Source organism: Lithobates pipiens, unplaced genomic scaffold (assembly GCF_037356315.1).
Source record: "Lithobates pipiens isolate NorthernLeopardFrog02 unplaced genomic scaffold, aLitPip1_a1.2 Scaffold_10, whole genome shotgun sequence".
NCBI lineage: Eukaryota > Metazoa > Chordata > Amphibia > Anura > Ranidae > Lithobates > Lithobates pipiens.
In genome coordinates this window covers 122,912,703-122,929,021 of record NW_027507686.1, presented here as the reverse complement: position 1 = coordinate 122,929,021, position 16,319 = coordinate 122,912,703, and the positions used below count along the sequence as shown (strand labels likewise).

Below are 16,319 nucleotides of genomic sequence, written 5' to 3'. Positions count from 1 at the left end.
TCACCTGCACATGGCAAAAGGGCAGAACTGGGCAGCAGCAGAACTTTACACTGAGATATCGGGACAAAGCAGGGGACTAAAACTTCAAGGTATGAGGAAATGTAAACTGGGATCAATGGCAAGTATGAGGCAGCTGCTTTGGGGCCCAGGGCAGCTGCCCCTTATGTCCTGCCTTAAAAATAGTCCTGGAGCCATGTACGCAGGAGGCACAGCCATGTATGCAGGAGAACCATGTACATAGGAGGGCATAGCCATGTATGCAGGCCAATACCTACCTACACGGGGGGCACAGCCATGTACAGAGGAGAGCCCTGTGTACATGGCTGTGTCCTCTTGTGTATATAGGGAGGTATAGGGTTCTGTACATGGCTGTGCCCTCCTCTGTACCTGGCTCTCCTCTGTACCTGGCTGTGACCTCCCGTACCTGGCTCTCCTCTGTACTTGGCTGTGCCCTTCTCTGTACCTGACTCGCCTCTGTACATGGCTGTGCCCCCCTGTGTAAGTAGATCTCTGTCTGTGTACATGGCTGTGCTCTCCTGTGTAAGTAGATCTCTGTCTGTGTACATGGCTGTGCTCTCCTGTGTTGGTATGCCAAAATGCAAACCCCTCTAAGTTGGACTTTTAAGGGCAACCACAACTTGAAAAGTAATTATATAAAAATATAACGCTTTATAATAAAGCTTTATCTTTTTATATAATTGCGTTTCAATTTGTGGTCCCACTTAGAAGGGTTTGCATTCTGGGTTACTAGATTGGGGATGTTGGCCACTCACTTCTTCCCTAGCAAAGATTTTTTCCTGATTCTGGACAGGTAGACATCGGCCTGCATACATGGCTGTGCCCCCCCCCCCCCCCACGGGTTGGTAGGTATCGGCCTGCGTACATGGCTGTGCCCTTCTGTGTAGGTAAGTATTGGCCTGTGTACATGGCTGTACCCCCCCCCGTGTATGTAGGTATCGGTTTGCGTACATGGCTGTCCCCTCCTGTGTACATGGCTCTCTTCTATAAATGGCTTTCCTGTGTAGGTAGGTGTCAGCCTGCGTACATGACTGTGCCCCCCTGTGTAGGTAGGGTATCAGCCCACGTACATGGCTGTGCACCCCTGTGTAGGTAGGTATTGGCCCACGTACATGGCTGTGCCCCCCTGTGTAGGTAGGTATTGGCCTACGTACATGGCTGTGCCCCCCTATGTAGGTAACGGCCTGCGTACATGGCTGTGCCCCCCTGTTTAGGTAGGTATTGGTCTGCGTTCGTGGCTTTGCCCTCCTGTGTACATGGCTTGCCTCTGTATATGGCTCTCCTGTGTAGTTGGGTATCAGCCTGCATACATGGCTCTCCTGTGTAGGTAGGTATCGGCCTGTGTACATGGCTGTGCCCCCGTGTAGGTAGTTATCGACCTGCATACATGGCTGTGCCTTCTTGTGTAGGTAGGTATCGGCCTGTGTACATCGCTGTGCCCCCCTGTGTAGGTAGGTATCGTGTGTGCCTGTGTACATGTGTGCTCCCTCCTGTGTACATGGCTCTCCTCTGTACAGGGCTGTGCCCCCCTGTGTAGGTAGGTATCGGTCTGTATAGATGGCTATGCCCTCCTGTGTAGGTAGGTATTGGCCTGCGTACATGGCTGTGCCCTCCTTTTAGGTGGGTATCGGCCTGTGTACATGGCTGTGCCCTCCTGTGTAGGTAGGTAACAAACTGTGTGCATAGCTGTGCCCCCCTGTGTAGATTGATATCAGCCTGTGTACATAGGTCTGCCCTCCTGTGTACATGACTCTTCTCTGTACATGGCTATGCCCCCCTGTGTAGGTAGGTATCAGCCTTTGTACATGGCTGTGTCCTCCTGTATACATGGTTCTCCTCTGTACATGGCTGTGCCCCCTGTGTAGGTAGGTATCGGTCTGCGTACATGGCTGTGCCCCCCTGTGTAGGTAGGTATCGGTCTGCGTACATGGCTGTGCTCCCCTGTGTAGGTAGGTATCGGCCTGTGTACATGGCTGTGCCCTTCTATTGTAGGTAGGTAACTGCACCTCCTTGCAGTACAGTCCCTCGGCTCAGGCCTCCTCTCAGCAGCAGGGTCACCTTGGTAACAGATGATTAGCAACACCGTGTCCTCTGTTGCCCCATTTCCCTCTGCCAAGCGGCTCTCACTCCACCTCCATCTCCTCACTGGTAGCCAACTTTAGGTGTCCTGTCCAATAATGCTTCCCATTAGGGCTGAAACAACTAATTGATTAATCAACAACTAATCGATTATGAAATTAATCGATTACTATTTTCATAATTGATTAATTGGCCAGTAACAAAATGGGGTTAAAGCCTGATGATATTTACCAGATTGACCCTTCAATAGTATATCTCTCCTCTAATAGTATATGCAGTATATCTCCTCTAATAGTATATACAGTATATCTCCTCTAATAGCATATACAGTATATATCCCCTCTAAAATATATACAGTAAATCTCTTCTGTCTGTTATTCTCAGAGGGGATTAAATATTTTGCTCCCTAACCATATAGTTGGTTATTTATATTTACCACTGCATTTAGAGATATTTAAGAATAAATTGCCTTTTTTAAAACTTTACATATTAATTAAATTATACACCACGCTTTTTTTTAAGGTTTTTAACCGATTAATTGATCTAAACAATAATCGGTCAACTAATCGATTATGAAAATCGTTAGTTGCAGCCCTACTTCCCACCGAATAATGCATCCGACAAACCACGCATGCGCAGTGATGGCTCTGTATGGCATGCAAAGGCATGTACAATGTGTGATGACACTGTACAACATGTGATGACACTGTATGGTATGCGATAACACTGTGCGGCATGGAATGGTACTGTACAGCATGCAATAACACTGTGCGGCATGCGATAGCATTGTATGGCATGCACTGGCTCTGAGATTTTAAGTGGATTACAACTGTGTACAGAATGAGGCAGAATCCGACAGTCAGATTCTGCCTCTGCACTTTATAATGTGTTCTATCGAATAATGCCTACTGCGCTTTACAATGCCTCCCATCGGATAGTGCATTACACAATTTGCACATTCGCCGTGCGTAATGTCACTCCAGCTGGTCTCTCGATCATGATGGGAGTTGTAGTCCCTCTAGGGGGCAGTGACAGGACATGCTAGGAGTTTTAGTCCCTCTAGGGGGCAGTGATTGGACATGCTAGAAGTTGTAGTCCCTCTAGGCGGCAGTGAATGAAGACACTGGGAGTTGTAGCCCCTCTAGGGGGCAGTGAATGGACACGTTGGGAGTTGTGGTCCCACTGGGGGTAGTGACATGACATGCTGGGAATTGTAGTCCCTCTAGGAGGCAGTGAGAGGAATTCTGGGAGTTGTAGTCCCTCTGGGGGGGCTGTTAATTGACATTCTTGGAGTTGTAGCCCCTCTAGGGGCAGTTACAGAGCACGCTGGTTGCTGTAGTCCTTCTAGAGGACAGTGACATGACATTCTGGAAGTTTTAGTCCCTCTGGGATTCGCGTGCCCCTCTAGTCGCTTTAGCTATAGATCTTGTAAAGACCGCCCAGACTCCCCTCCCTACACCTATGACAGGGTGCAGAGCCCCCTGTTTTATCAAATAGATCCTCCCGTGCTGTACAATGCCTCCCATCGGATAGTGACTCTGACGATCTGTGCATGCGACGTCATGACAGCTGATCGAGAAATCGGCTGGAGTGATCTTCTGTACTGCGCATGTGCAGCCAGAAGCTGGCATTTTTTGACAGAGGACACTTCTGCAGAACACTGGCTCACTTCTGAGCATTGCAATTGTAATCACCATATCAAAGGAAGAGCTGCCTGGGGAGAAAGTCTGAACCAATGCTGGCAGGAGGAGAGGTGGACGTGAACCAGCCGCACTGCTCTCCCTGTATGCAGCCACTGGCCGGCTTTTTGGTGTGGGAGATGCGTCTTCCATGGCTACTCTCGCATGCCATCCAAAATGCCGCTGTGTGCCAGGGGTCACCCGACCCCTGATCTAGACAGTAGTTTGTAAAATAATACTTGGGTTAACAAACTTTTTTTTTCTTGGTGTTAAGTGAAACTTTGTTGCCATGCAAAAGTCTTTTCTTAATCCTTTCACTGCCAGAGCTGTTTTAGCACACGTTTAAAAAATTATTTTAGGCCTGAAGATTGAATAAACCCCAAATCATTATATATTTTCTAAAAGCAGACACCTTAGAAAAAAATTTATGGTAGTTTCAGATTTATATGTCACAAAATATTAGCTCAAAGTTAGCTCAAAAAGTACACTAAAGTTGAAGATATTAGCTCAAAAAATACACTAAAGTTAACTGTAGGGCGCACAAACGCAACAAATTTCCCACATTTTCTTGTAAAATATAATAGATTAGGTTGCACTGAGTAAATAGATATCCAACGTTTCAAACCTTAAATGTGTGTGCTCCTGTGAAATGTGGACAAACTTCAGTGCCCTATATTTTGCATAGACAATGCTTTAAAGTGGTTGTACACTACTTTTACCTACAGGTAAGCCTATATTAAGGCTTACCTGTAGGTGCTGGGAATATATATTTATATATATATATTTAGAATAAAGCTGTGCACCGATTTCTACAGCGCTTGTGCACTTTGCGCATGCTGTGACTGACGGCTTTCTGCAACTTCGGCCAGTCACAGAGCCGGAGTTCTCGGCCCCGAAAGGAAGAAGGTTAAAGATGGACGCTCGCCGCTAGTGGGGACAGCGGTAACATTGCAGGCTTCGGTTTCAGGTAAGTGACACATAATGAACTACAATGTGATGCTTAGTAGCCCATTATGCTTTACCTTTACAGGGAAATAAAGAGGAAATAAAACCCATCAGGCTTTACATCCTCTTTAAAAGCCCCCTACAGGTCATCAGTTTAGCTTTACGAAGGAGGTCTGGTGCTAAAAATATTACTCTCATTCTGGCGTGCGCAGCAATATGTAACGTGTATCATAATCAGCGTTTTAGTGCGCATGTACCCCCTATGCATGCATTTTACATTAGAACATGTGAGGGTGGGGACCTCAAAAATTTGGGGGGGGGGGGGGGTTTATATGCTTGTGTGTACCTTTCATTTTTTTGCAATTTAAAAAAATATATATTTTACTTAACTTTTTTTCATCACACAGGGAACAGATTTTTAGTTTTTGTGACAGGTTCTCTTTAATGAGACATCCGGGGTCTAAAAGTGCACATTTCACTGCAGTAGATACTTTCTTTTCCTGGTCCCTATGGCTTGCATCTCTTGCCATGGGGGCATGCATGCATGCATGCTCGATCCCAACCCAGAGTGCCCATTGATGCACACAGCAGAGCTCTACCTGACTTTCGTTCCCTACTCACAAGCTGTGATCCTCCCTCCTCACTGGCCAATGGCTCCCACTGCTTCCTCCATGTCCAGTTAGGAGGGGGAGAGAGAGGAGAGAGCCGCTACAATCAAGCACAGCGCTGGATCGGCATGGGTAAGTATAGGGTGGGGGGGCTGGGGTTTAATGCAAAGAATACATTAAGGTAAAATGCCTTCTACCTTTAGGCTGCCTTCACACTGGGGCATTGGCGGCATCAGTGATAAACCGCCTTTATTTTTAGGAGCGCTTTACTGTTGTTTTTGCAGCTGAAAAAGGGTTGAAGTGACCCGCAAAGCGCCGCTGCAGCGGCAGTTTGCCGTCAGTTCAGCGGCGCTGCACATTAATTTCAGTGGCCAGGAGCGGTTTAGGAGCAGCCCAAAGATGCTGCTTGCAGGAGTTTTTTTTAAGGTCCCGTCAGCACATCTCAGTGTGAAAGCACTCAGGCTTTCACACTGAGACTGCAGGGGAGCCATTTTTCAGGTGGTTTACAGGCGCAGTGGTGTAGTGGGTAGCACTCTTGCTTAGCAGTAAAAAGGGTTGCTGGTTCGAATCCCTACCACAACACTACCTGCCTGGAGTTTTCATGTTCTCCCTGTGCCTGTGTGGGTTTCCTCCGGCTACTCCGGTTTCCTCCCACACTCCAAAGACATGCTGGTAGGTTAATTGGCTTCTGTCCAAAAAATTGGATCTAGTATATGAATTTACATACTTCCATAGTTAGTAAGGTTGAATAAAGACACCAGTCCATCCTGAGTGAGTGTCTACAATTGTCTCTATCCCTGTACATTGCACACTCACATCAGTCCCTACCCTCAAGGAGCTCACAATCCAAGGTCCCCATTCTTATACTAGGGCCAATTTTGGACAGAAGCCAATTAACCTACCTGCATGTCTTTGGAGTGTGGGAGGAAACCAGAGTACCCAGAGGAAACCCATGCAAGCACAGGTAGAACATGCAAACTCCAGGCAGGTAGTGTCGTGGTTGGGATTCGAACCAGCGATCCTTTTTACTTTTACTTTAATTTTAGAGTGCTACGCACTACACCACTGTGCCGCCCGTGAATGTGAGTTGGTTACCTTGGATTGTGGGCTCCTTGAGGGACTGATGTGAGTGTGCAATGTATGCGTAGAGCGCTGTGTAAATTGACAGTGCTATATGGGTACCTTAAATAAATAATAATAATAATAGATGAGCATCTTAATGAGACCCAATGCATAGGAATAGGGACAATTGTAAACATGTACCCGCACTCACTCAGGTTGAACTGGATGGAGTGGTGTCTTTATTCAACCTTACTAACTATGTAACACCAACCTTGTAGTCAAAACAGGATTTTAGTTAGAGGTATCAGAGCAAAGGGGGCTGAATACAAATGCACGCCACACTTTTCACATATTTATTTGTAAAACATTTTGAAAACCATTTATCATTTTCCTTCCACTTCACAATTATGTGCCACTTTGTGTTGGTCTATCACATAAAATCCCAATAAAGTACATTCATGTTTTTGGTTGTAACATGGCAGAATGTGGAAAATTTCAAGGGGGTGTGAATACTTTTTCAAGGCACTGTATGCTATATAGGGAGAAAGCAAAAGGATAAAATCACAACCACTCATAAACACATACACTGGAGGTAAGCGGTATGAATCAATAATTCTCCTGTTGGGCAGGAGCTGCACCTTGCAAACTTTGTAGATTAGATGTAAAAAATGCAGGTGATATGGTATAACAAAGGGGCACAACCAAGATGTTAAAGCAGCCTTATATCAAGAGAACACCAACCCGGTAGTTAAAACAGCAAGGTACGTGGAAAATTACATCAAATATACACAGATATATCAAAATAGAAAAAGTATTTATTCAAAGAGGTTGCTTAAAACAGGATATAACTTCTATAGGGGCATCAAAAAGCCCACATATGTAAAATCAAATGTAAGAGGAGCAGTCAGATGTAGCGTAGAGCTTGCCTACGTGTTTTGCCATATAGACTGCTTCTTCAAGGCTTCAATCTCCATCTCTGACTGGACATACCTAGTATGTGCAAGAAGCCATGTCAATCACATCCAGAGACACAGGGGCGGGGCCGAGTCCTGCTGTCTGTGTCAATGGACACAGCAGTGGGACTCGGGAGTGTGGCCGCATGGCTGAACCCATGGACATCGGCTCTCTGTGGAAGCACTCACCAAAGAGAAGGAGCCAGGAGCACCGCCGGGGGACCCCAGAAAAGGAGGACAAAAACAATTGTCCTGTTCACATCACAGTGCTGCTTTTACCTGCGTTACATTAGCGCATACATGTTGCATTTTAACGCAAAGCAGATCAATGCAGTGCTGGCTGTGACAGGTCCTCTTTTTGGAGATATCTGACAGTTTCCCACTGATGAGAAGACTCATTGAGCTACCGCAGCGCAGTCACAGAGAGAGAGCTCAGTGGGAGTGGTTGCAGCAGTCAGAGCATGTTACATGTTCCACCCTACAAACGAGTGAAACATGTAACATTTTCCCCGAAGGTAAATTTCCTTTAAATATTGATGTTTGGCGATTAGCTACTACGTAAAGCTTTATGTGGCTTGTTGCAATTATCGCTTGGTAACTTTTTCGGAGTCTTGGTGAGATTTATAGATTGCATTTATAACCTTTCTTACAGTGCATTAAGCATCTTTCTATTTTCATTGTGTTTTATCAAAAGTTTTTTTTTCCTGTGGTCCATAACTGGTATGCTGCTGACCTATGACCCTGTGGATATTTTGCTGCTTCTTTTTAAGAGATTGTGTAATATATATATCTTACATTCTTTTCAGGTTGGTCTATAACACCACAACCAAAACTTCAGCTTCACCAGAGGGAGTTGACATAAGGGTCCCAGGCTTTGGACAGACATATCCATTGGAATTTCTTGATCCTAGCAAAAGGAGTGTAGGTAAATAAAAGAAAAATACTCTTGTCATAAACCTATGCATGATAAATGTATAAACTTTTTAGAGTCATAAGAATAAAGTTGGTCTTTCAGCAGCTCTAGTGAGCAGAGCTCTCTGATTCCTCTTGTACCAAATTGTAATGTAGCTGTAATGTCTGCCTTCATTTAGTTAAGCTCTGCGAAAACTGTTGGTGCTATATTATTCCTGTATAATTATGATAATGTCTTTCAAAATCTCAGCTTTTACATTTTTCTCATATACATTGTGTGTGTGTGTGTGTGTGTGTGTGTGTGTGTGTTTTTTTGTTTTTTTTGTTTTTTTAGGGCTGTTTTATATGCTCAGATGGTAATAGAGAAAATTTTTATTTCCTTGCAAGCTAGTACTCCCATGCTGTATATTTGGGTTACAGTCAAAATCTTACCAAAAAAAAAACAATACTATACAGTAAATGCCACAAGATCATGTGTTTTGACACACTTTATTTTACTGTTCCAAAACACATCACTCTATTTTCTATATCATACATTAGGCAAATTCTTAGACATTTTGATTATACTGTTGCCTTCAGTAGGTTTAAACACTGTCCAAGGTTTAGTAACATTTATTTTTAAATCAGAATAATCATATTCATTAAGAAGTGTCACTTGTGCTGGTAGCTGCTGTTATAGTTGAAAGCTACTGCTTTCTGCCCCCTCCCACAATACAGCTGCTGGACCTGTCATAGGCACTTGTCAAGAGGACTAACCATGTCAGCCCTTTCTGCCCCTCCTCCATTCTTAAAAGCTGTTCTATAGCTTCCCTTAGTAAAAAAGGTTGGCAGACCTTTCATCCATTCACCATCTTCCATTCATGATGCGCTTTTCATTGCTGGAAGATATATTACAACTTCTATAAATGGAGGAGGGGGCTTTCTTGATGAGTCAAGCATTAAAAACCATTAAGCATTTTTTACGACAGCCCTATCCCATTGTAATTATACACAGCGGGAGCTGATTAGCGGGAAACGCGATGTAAGCAAGGCAGATTGCCGTTCTGTCAGTAGGGAAGACATGGGAAAAGCAGAGACATAAATCCATGCCATTCCCTGGTAAAAACACCCCCCACACAGTGAGTAAGCACAGGCTAGGCATACGGTTAACCCTTTGATCACTGCTGATGTTAAAACGCCTTCCCAGCCAGTGTCATTAGTACAGTGGCTGAGAAGGGCACTGATCATTTTGTCATTGGTTCCCAAAAAAGTTAGTGTCCGATTTGTCTACTGCATTATGGCAGTCCCGCTATAAGTCACTGATCGCCACCATTACTAGTAAAAAAAAAAAATGTATAACCTTTGCTCAAACCAATCAATATTCAAATATTGGGATATTATTTTTAGCCAAAAATATGTAGCAGAATTTACCTAAATTGATGAAGCAATTAGATTATATTTTTCTATTGGATATGTTAAATAGCAGAAAGTAAAAAAATATATATTTTTTTTTTCTAAATCGTCAGGCTTTTTTGTTTATAGCGCATAAAATAAAAACCGCAGAGGATATCAAATCCCACATAAAGGAAAGTTCTATTTGTGGGGAAAAAGGACATACATTATATTTGGGTACAGTTTTGCAAGACCACACAATTATCAGTTAGACCCCTTTCACACCAGGGCATTTTGCAGGCGCTATAGCGTTAGAAATAGCGCCTGCAAAACGCCCTAAAGAAGCTGCAGCATTGTGTGCAGTGTAAAAGCCCCGAGGGCTTTCATACTACAGCGGTGCGCTGGCAGGACGTCAGAAAAAAGTCCTGCCAGCAGCTTCTTTGGAGCGGTGAAGGAGCGGTGTGTTTACCGCTCCTCCACCGCTGCTCCTCATTGAAATCAATGGGGCAGCGCTGTAATACCGCCGGCAAAACGCCGCTATTGCGGCGTATTGCCGGCGGTTTTAACCCTTTCGCGGCCGCTAGCGGGGGGTAAAAGCGCCCCACTAGCGGCCAAAATCCGCCGCAAATCCGGCGGTAAAACGCTGCTAAAAATAGCGGCGTTTTACCGCCCACGCTATCGGCGGTGTGGTGTGAAAGGGGTCTTAAGGTAATGCAGTGTTCTGCTGGGTGGTAAGACTCCCCTGCTGGCAGAACACAATAGCACTGTGGGAGGCATTCCCTCATCAACACTGACTGTGTTGGTGGGGAAATGGAGCGATTGGGTTTCAGAAAAAGAAAATCAAATTCTCCATGGCTTGCCTTACTCTTATGCCTGGTACATACAGTAAGTTTTGTTCGTTCAACCCAGTGGGTTGAATGAAAAAAAGAAAAAAAAACAGAAGAGCTCGCTGTACTACCTATGCACCAAAAAACATCGGTCAGTGCTCGCAGTCATTGGCTGCAAGCGCTGATCGGATGCCGGTTGGATACTGTTTTTTCAGCATGTTTGTTCAACAGAAGCCGGTCATAAGATCGACTTCTGTTGGACAAGGACCTATACAAATGTCAGCCGGTTTTTACTCTACTGGCTGATTTCGTATGGAATCCAGCCCATGTTTAGGCCTGTACTCCCCTCCCATTCCATAGCCCACTTCTTTCCTATCATAGAGAAAACGCATGAATGTGAGTGATATGTTTTGCTGCCACCCCGAATGGGTCATAATATGGGAAAGTCTCCCCCAGTTGGGGTTTTTCCACAGCATTGATCAAATCATTAGGTTTATTTAAAAGGATTTTATTAGAAATTGTAATAACAAGTTGTAAGCACACATAAATACTTAAAATATGAGCTCTGGTCAGAGATATGCATAAGTGTTCGATTTCACAGTATTACAATCATGCAACAATATTTATCAATATTTAAAATGCAAATTTCCAATGCGTTTCAACATGCATGGTCAAAGTTTTCCTTAGGGGTTTATTTGCTGTCAAAAAATATGTACAGTCATTATTTATATATTAACAGTGTACATTTTAATAATGTAAAATCCCTCATACATACAAGGGCAAATTACAAAAACAACATATTTACCAATGAAGGATACACACAAAAAGTCTCCTGGCTGGGGTTCCCTTAAAAATCAATCAGCAATCCAGTGCCCTCATGCAGTACATGCATACATGACTGCATCAACACATAGATCAAATATCTGCCGTTTGGGCAGTCAAAAATTAGAATTACCAATTCAACTATATCATACTTTTCATTATGATAATATTAGGGCTGAACGATTTGTTATAATTATAGATTCTAACATAATAAGTAAAAATTGGCATTTCTATGTCAATTTCTATGCCCTCATGCGGTACACACTCCAAGAGGGGAGATCCACTCACATGTGGCTAACAAGAAGCCACATTTTAAGGCAGCTAAAAGGGAGCAGAAAGGAAGTATCCCAAGTACCTACAGTAAAGGTCCCAGTGATTATTTTGTAATTTACCAAAAACTTACATTGTAAGTTAATGAATGTGTCATGATGTTTGAAATAATAAAAAATATATTAATAATAAATTTATATGGAAATTCTAATGGTGTGAAAAGTCTGTGGTGTATTGATTAAATATCATGAAGTGCCAAAAAATATCATATGATAAGTGAATGAATATGGTGATGTATACGCCGACCTTCTCCTCCCGGGTACTGGGGATCAACTGATAAATCCCAGCACCATGGGTATTTTATAACCATGCCAATTAGGCATGGTAATTGCAGGTGGCCAGGGGGAGTCCTCCCTTCGCCGTCGCCAGGCGCACACACCGCATGGCAGTGCGTGTGGCTTTCTCTGTGTTCTGGAAGCCCCGCCTGACGTCAGTTCTTATAATAAATTATCTCCATCCCATATGGAATGGAATTTTTTAATGGTTGAAATGTTTAATGGATGGAATAGTGTACTATGCAATTTACCTTCTTAACCTGCTTTAATTGGACATCCAGGAAAGTAATGGTGTCATGATCATGCACCATAGTAAATTTCAAATTGTGTTGGTTCACATTGATCAAATCAAAAAACTCAATAAGAGTATCTTTGATATCCTCTCAGATGATGAAGACATCATCGATACACCGAAGCCACATGGAAATTTGGCCTGTGTATTCGACAAGGTCTTTGTCATCCAGGAGGGACCGCTCTCACTCCCCTAGCCCACTATTTACCTTATTTTAATATCTGTTTTTTTTTTTTTTGTCTCAGAGATTGTCCTACCTAACCTTTTTGCTATCAGTACTGATTGGAGTAAGAAGAAGGGAAGATCCTGAAAATGTTAATGTTTATTAAAAAAATAAAATAAATAAATTCATGGATGTACTCTTGTTACAAGTGCACTAACACAGCTACAATCCCCTTGAGCAGGAAACTGAATCCTTACAAGCTGACCACCTCCTGACACAGGACATTTATGAAGACATGTGAATATGGAAATAGCAGCAGAAATTTTAAATTGCTAGAGATAAACATTGTCCGCAAAAAATTATTTCTTTGGCACCAAAGAGTACCTATTGCTAGCAGCACAATTCTTTAGACCTCAACGATTCTGAACAAAGAGAATCTCTGTCCATACCTTCCAAATGCAACAAATGGAGGGCATTAAATACAGGTGGCCCTGACCCTGTAAAGCTTTAGTTATATGCCAATACCTACTTTGGGGTGGGCGGCAAACAGTATGCCAACCAGCCCATCAGTCGGTAGCACTTATCCTATCACCAGCAGCTTCCCCTGCTGGGCTGTGGTGGCTTCCATTTCTCCTGCTCTCCACGGGTCATCATGGCGGCGGCAGCTTCCATTTCCTCCCTCCCTCGGCGGCCAAGCGGGAGTCTTCTATTTTTGGCCAATCGGAAAACAGGTCTCATACTCGCTTCTGAATGGCCAGATTGAGGACCAGTGTTTCAACAGAGAATATTTATTCACTGTTGTAACACACCTGGGTGGGATCGGAGTGCATTCTCTGCGACCTTAGTGCACCCTATTTTGAAGCCTATTAGAGCCTCTGGCTCTAATCAGGTGCTTAAAAAAAAACTGCCCTTGTAATTCATGCACCTGGTGCCCTTAAAGGGGCTGGAGGCATGAATAAGGTGTGGCCACGGCAGCCATGGATAGATTCATGCTATGCATGAATCTATCCATTGCATATAGGGAGTGACGAGGGAAGAGGGGGCGGCGCCCATGTGCCCCTAATAGATGGGCCGTCACTGCTACTTACTGTGCATCCCTGGGAGTTTGTTTCAGAAACATAGGCCTACAACTTGCAGCAGATCCAAATATCGGCATTTTCCCCTCTGTTAGCTCATGGTTTTACTACCACTAATCCATTAGATCCACATGGCAGAAAAGCCCAGTGCAGTGCTCTCAAATCTTGAAAAGTCCTGGCTCCCAAATGTCCAACTCTCAGCAAATGGATAAACACCAATTGCTACTTTCATCCAAAACTTCAAGTTGCCATTTGGGGTGACGCTGTACTTATAATTTACTAATTTTACTGCTATTTTTTCATAGGCTTACAATGATTTATTTGCCATTGTGTATCCCTTTCATGAGAGGGTGGTTGTTCCCACTGAATATGGAATATATATCGGAAGGTTTTTCTACTAGTAGAAAGAGGGACAAGGTTGCCCAGAACAATAACGTGCTGAAGACTTGAGACAATTAAGCAATGCCAATACATATTGCTCAGATACAATCCCAAAGAAACTTTCAAAATGTCTTTGTTTAGTCTTATTGATGAAGGTCAGCAAATAGGACTTTTAAATGCTAGGACTACTGACTTTTTAAAGTTACATAACACCATCACTGCTGCTTTTACATAATTTGCCGCAATTACACAAACTTCAAGTACCTATACAGGGGCACTCCATTGTGGCTGGCTTTGGCTCCCTTTTTAGAGCCTCTGGGCGCATGTGATTTCCACCTTCAGCCGCTCGTCCAGAGGCTCCCAGGTTACATCCAGGACACAGGACATGTTTTGCATGAGCTAAAAAAGGCAAAGTGGAAAGATTACGTTTGGATAACTTTTTTGGATGTCACTGCATTTTACTCCATACCCCACCCTCTGGCTTTGGAAGCTGTAAAATATCACCTCCAGTTCGTATACATTAGAACTTCAGGATTATCTTCTAAGATGTATAGATTTTCTTTTGACCCACAACTTTTTTTTTCTTTTTTGCAATTCCTATTATTTGCAGTTGTGTGGTGCATCGATAGGTGCAAAATTTTCTCCTTCCCTGAAAAATATTTAAATGGGTTGGTGGGGTGGATTTTATATTTTTTCCCATTTTATAGCTATTTATTTTGGTATGGCCGATTCATTGATGACCTGCTTATCATTTGGGTTGAGGTGGATGTAAATCCACTCTCATCCTTTTTAAACTATTGCCATTGTGGTTATCTATAAGGATATACATGCCTCCTGCATGTATCCTTAACTGTCAAATGTCTCCCCTCTGTCTGTTATGAGACCGAAAACTGCAGATTCTGTGGGTGGTTCTGTTGTCTGGAGCTCAGTGGGTGGAGTTGTGTTGTCAGTAGGCTCACCCCTCACCTCTACACTCCCCTTGTCAACATGAATTTTCTCCTGTGTATTTCTTACACTGAACTTCTGCTATCATCACTAACATCCAGTCAAATCCCAGAAAAGTCACCACATAACTTCAGTATGCCCAGTTATGCCAAGGTGTGGATCAGCCAATCCTGGGAGAGCTGGAGAAGAAAGTAGAAGGGGATCTGAAGTACACAGAATGCATGAGATACTGTATATAAATCACCTGTCACTCACAGCAAGGGGGAAAAACTGACTCCTATTTCTCTGTCAGTTTTTATCTCACTGAAAAAAGATAATATGACTGTTCAGAGCTGGATTAACTCTTTGTGGCAAGACTGGGCACAGATGATATGAAATTCTATACTGAGCAAGGTGCAAGCTTTAATTAAAAAGTTTTTTTCGGGTTTACATCCACTTTAAGGATAACGCTACCTTTGATATTGCACCACGTAAATGCTAATGATATTAATTTAGTTTACTGGTAATTGTCCTTGATGTCACCTTGGAAGGTGATGCCTTTGCCAAAACTAAAACTTTTCGGAAACCCACCACAGGCAATACCACTTTACTGGCCAGTAGTTTTCATCCAGCCCACACTATATCGTCAGCATACCCTGAGTTTTTTTTTTTTAAATCTGTTTATTAAATTTAAAAACATTAACCACTTGCTTACTGGGCACTTAAACCCCCCTCAGTCCCAGACCAATTTTCAGCTTTCAGTGCTCTCACATTTTGAATGACAATTACTCAGTCATGCAACACTGTAACCAAATGATTTTTTTGTCCTTTTCTTCATACCAATAGAGCTTTCTTTTGGTGGTATTTGATCACCTCTCGGTTTTTTATTTTCTGCGCTATAAATGAAAAAAGACCGAAAATTTTGAAAAAAAATGAATTTTTCTTCGTTTCTGTGACAAAATTTAGCAAATTAGCAATTTTTCTTCATAAATTTTGGCCACAATTTATACTACTACACATCTTTGGGAAAAATAACCCAAATTTTTGCATATTATATGATCTGTGTGAAATTTATAGAGTCTACAAGCTATGGTGCAAATCATAAAGATTTGCAAAAAAAGATCACATCTGATGTACTAAGGCCTATCTCCATTCTTGAGACCCTAACAAGCCAGGAAAGTACAAATGCCCCCCAAATGACCCCTTTTTGGAAAGTAGACATTCCAATGTATTTAGTAAGAGGCATGGTGAGTTATTTTAAGTTGTCATTTTTTCCCACAATTCTTTGCAAAATTACGATATATTTTTTTTTCCACAAAATTTTCATTGTAATAGCTTATTTCTCCCACACGGAATGTGCATACCACAAATAACACGCCAAAATACATTCTCCTACTCCTCCTGAGTATAACGATACCACATGTGTGAGACTTTCGCACAGCCTGACCACATACAGAGGCCTAATTTTGAAGTAGCACCTTCAGGCATTCTAGGAGCATAAATTACACATTTCATTTCTCAACCACCTATTACAGTTGTGAAGGCCCTGGAACACCAGGGCAATGGAAACGTCCAGAAAATGACCCCATTTTGGAAAGCTAA

The 16,319-nt window shown here is 42.8% G+C and overlaps 1 protein-coding gene across 2 annotated transcripts in view; it reads left to right on the top strand.

The window, feature by feature from the left end:
- PLA2G15 (phospholipase A2 group XV) overlaps positions 1–16,319 on the top strand; it is a 281,014-nt gene that overhangs the window by 102,960 nt on the left and 161,735 nt on the right. For both annotated transcript variants that reach the window (XM_077457913.1, XM_077457905.1), the window contains exon 3: positions 8,151–8,269. In XM_077457913.1, coding sequence (XP_077314039.1) covers positions 8,151–8,269 — 119 coding nt within the window. The remainder of the gene's footprint in view (positions 1–8,150; positions 8,270–16,319) is intronic.